The following is a 3,939-nucleotide window of genomic DNA, read 5'->3' as shown; positions in this document are numbered from 1 at the left end:
CATAGTGGGACCAGGCTTTCCTGCACGTGTCCAGCATGTAACACAGCACACGCCAGCACTGGCTGGGGTGCTGAGGGCTATTTTACAGTACAAGGGATAATTAACAGTAAGATCACACAGCTAGAAATGAAGTATGTGCAGTATGAGGCATTTAGTGATGAAAACCAAAAAAGTCTGACTGGGCTTTCTCATACACACATTACTTTTTTAGGACCCTACTCAGTTTCATAAGCTCCCTCTCTCTGTATCCATAGGAATCATTACTACTGGTGCTGTTATTAGCAATATCAATTGTGAGGTGCATCCCTAATTCTTTGCAAGAGGCTGGCAAAGTAAAGTCCTGGCACTGCTGAAGCAAATGGCACAATCTCCACTGATTCCCACAAAATCAGGGTCTCATGACCTTCCTCCTCTGAGCTATACTGCACATCTTCCAGCCTGTTCCTAGCACTACTTATGAATCATTTTATATGAAATACTGGGCCACGTGGCAGCCATATATACTGGAAGTGTATGAAATGGCACAGAAAGGCCCAGTCTTGTGTTCATATCTGTGAAGAAAGGCAGAAAATGCACATTTTTCTTCAAGCTCCTTAGTACGTTTGAATTCCATATCCTCCTCAGCTTAAAGATGTGTCCTAAAGCTCCGTCACTGGAATTTTCCAGCATTATCTCTCTGTTCATGTATCAAGATGTGTCCAGACAATTTCTTTGGGCCACACGGCCATTATGTTAAGAAGCTGATAAGGCCAGCAAGCAAGGTGGCCAGTGCACTGACCCTTGCCAAAATAGGCATAGTTTCACAGGGAGATAAGAGTCTCCGACATCCATGGGTGGGTCTCTGGAGTGACCAATGAGCGTGGACAGGCGCCAAGGTCCACTCTCCCCTTCCTCTTTATAAGCAGGGCTGCCAGGACAATGAGTCCAAACTTGCTCCGAGTCTTCGCTGCACGGACCCTGAGCCCGCACCCTCCTGCACAATGACGCTGACTCAAGCCGAGAAGGCCGCCGTGGCCACCATCTGGGCAAAGGTGGCTAGCCAAGCCGATGCCATTGGGGCAGAATCACTGGAGAGGTAAGTCCCCCACAGCCTCCTCTGGCTTTGCTGTTAGGATGTATCTCGTGTAAAACTTGCATGAGTTGAGAGCACACTGGGAGTGGTGGGAGTTGATGGATGACCTCTATGCTGTTTAGTATGTAATTTTCTGGAATTATATCTGTGCCACTAAATACTAATAGATGGCTTTAAAATCTTACAGCAAAACATAATTTTCTAAGCAATTCTTATGCTTTATTTCCCATTATAGCAATTCAGAAGAATTCATAGCCAGGACCCCTGGCAAGGAATTCAAAGTCATTCATACTCGGTGTTCTGAAACAAAGTTATCACTGTTAGGAAATGAACTTGAAGTGGTTTATTGTACAAGTGATGCAATTTCTCTTGCAATTTCTAGGCATTAAGAGAATAGCTGTACACTAAATTCACTGAATACTGATGTTTCATTTTTCCAGTTGGATAAATAACAAACCATTAGGAAACAACACAACTGGGCTTCCTGCATGAAGGATAGCACAGCAATCCAAAGTTCATACAAATTAAGCAAGCTGGCACAAAAGGGATAATATGGAAATTGTTCAGAAATGACGGTGTTATTCAAAGTTATTTAAATGTTAATTATAGCTTATTTAAAGTACTGTCATACACCTTCCAGGACTCTGAGTACCACTCATATTGATTCTGATTCATTCAGCTCATAGTACTTTGAAGATCCTACAAACTGGCTTATAATGTAATATAAGAAATGTAGTGACAATTTGGGGTTATTATTTATGTTAAAAATACATTAAGTTTAAAATTATTTTTAACATTTCATTCTTCTCTAGTATGCATAGATTAGCCCACTGTCTAATCTGCACATACTGCAGAAGAGGTTTAAGAGCAGGAGGCCCATGATGCATGGTTCAAGCTCCCAAAGCTCTATTGCAACTGCTGAAGGAGTACACTTCTGCAGCTGGCAGCTTACACTGCACTTGTTCTGGGGTTTCACCATCTCATGAATGCCCCTTCCCCTGCTAAATCTCATTCTCATGTTCTCCTCTAGGCTTTTCTCCAGCTACCCTCAGACAAAAACCTACTTCCCTCACTTTGACCTCAGCCAAGGCTCAGGTCAGCTTCGTGGTCATGGCTCCAAGGTAATGAATGCCATTGGGGAAGCCGTGAAGCAAATTGATGACATTAGAGGCGCTTTGGCCAAACTCAGCGAGCTGCATGCTTACATCCTCAGGGTGGACCCAGTGAACTTCAAGGTAAGTGAGCACAGAGGCTTTCAGGGATGAAAACTGCCATCACAGAATTAGAGACCACAGATCATTTTGGCTAATGGCAGCATGATCCCAACTGCGCTGCATGGCCTTGTCAACTCATGTTGCTGCTTGTTCCCCACCTTTTTAACCTGAGACTGGATCTTTTAATGAAAGATCTGGTTTAGCTCAAGGAAAGAACTATTCAGGCGGTCTCCTGTCGTCTGTGCTAGATGGACCAAGTCTCCGCTGCCTTAGTTGCAATTTATCAGGTTATATCACCTATCTTGAACAAAGTCTTAGTAAATTATAAAAATTTCCACTTGTTGCATTTCCATTTGGGGGGAAGGAAGGGCCATTTGGAAACAGGGAGTGGTATCAAGCAGTGCCTTTTGCCCTATACCAAAGGGAGCTCTGCTGCTTCCCACATAGCAGCAGGCAGCAGCGCTACCTGCTTGGGACACGTAGTTGTCATCCCAGAGCACACAGGGACCAAGGTCTGCAGACCCCTAGGCTGACATCTGTAACTGATTATGATGGATTTAATCTTGTTTTCTACTACAGCTGCTTTCCCACTGTATCCTTTGCTCCGTGGCTGCCCGCTATCCCAGCGACTTCACCCCAGAAGTTCATGCTGCGTGGGACAAGTTCCTGTCCAGTATTTCCTCTGTTCTGACTGAGAAGTACAGATAAATGGCCTCCACAGAGGGCGAGGGATGCACACCCATGGCACATCACAGCTGCCAGGTTCTGGGGTATTCACCCCTTCCTATGCAGTCCTCTCAAATCCCCTATGCAGGGGCTTGGTCATCTACAAAACCCAATAAATAATTCAATTGTGAGCTATGGTCTCTGCTCTCATCTCCATGTGTTCCACCTACACCTTACTCTTCAGGCAGGGATGTTCTGAAATGTCTGCACAATATGGAGGGGAAAATGCTAAGCTATGTAAATTAATGTACTAATTAATGTACTAATGAATTTGTGTACTAATTAATGGTTAAGCTGTATAAATTCATAACATGATATTCAGTGGAAATAATATAGCATTGAGCAGAAGCCCAAAACAGGCTAGAGCCCTGTGACTGCTACTGCTTACCACAGACATGTCTACCAAAAACTGCTTCCAGGCTGACCAGGAAACAGTCTTTTACCCTGCTATATTGAATGGAGTCAGGATTCTTGTCTGGCCTGTCAAAAACCCATCACAGCCTGTTGTGAGCAAAACCTACATTGCCATATGTTGTGACGTGCCCAGAGCGATGCTGAGCATTGTCCTCTCCTGCCCCTCTCCATGGGGTATGGACAAGGTATATGATGTGCTTTCTGAACATCTTGGGCTATCACACCTGCTAGACAGGTTTGGTAAAGGGACCATCCCCTCAGCTTGACATTTCTTATTTTTATATGTGAACTTTACGTGCATTTGACATTTGGGAATATGAGTAACCACTGGAGATCAATGTTGATGGCATCTGGGGGACCACAAATTCCTGGGGTTTTCTGGAAAGCAGCAGCAGGGAATAGTACAGGGATGGTCACCCTGAGAACAAGGATTATCCATACATACCTGTTGTGGGTTAACCCCAATGGACAGTTAAGCACAGTTGCCCACTCACTCCCCCTCCTCAATGTGAT

The 3,939-nt window shown here is 44.4% G+C and overlaps 1 protein-coding gene across 1 annotated transcript; it reads left to right on the top strand.

Moving 5' to 3' along the window:
- Window positions 1-920: 920 nt before the first annotated feature.
- Window positions 921-3,143, top strand: LOC104538406 (hemoglobin subunit pi). Its single transcript, XM_010181600.1, has 3 exons — window positions 921-1,075; window positions 2,103-2,307; window positions 2,866-3,143. Exons 1-3 carry the CDS (start codon window positions 981-983, stop codon window positions 2,992-2,994), a joined length of 429 nt encoding a protein of 142 aa, XP_010179902.1. The 5' UTR covers window positions 921-980; the 3' UTR covers window positions 2,995-3,143.
- The last annotated feature ends 796 nt before the right edge of the window (window positions 3,144-3,939 follow it).

The sequence above is a fragment of the Mesitornis unicolor genome, unplaced genomic scaffold (genome assembly GCF_000695765.1).
Source record: "Mesitornis unicolor isolate BGI_N332 unplaced genomic scaffold, ASM69576v1 scaffold32473, whole genome shotgun sequence".
In the NCBI taxonomy this organism is placed as follows: Eukaryota; Metazoa; Chordata; class Aves; order Mesitornithiformes; family Mesitornithidae; genus Mesitornis; species Mesitornis unicolor.
Note: the sequence above shows the minus strand (reverse complement) of the source record. Positions and strands in the feature narration are given on the sequence as shown.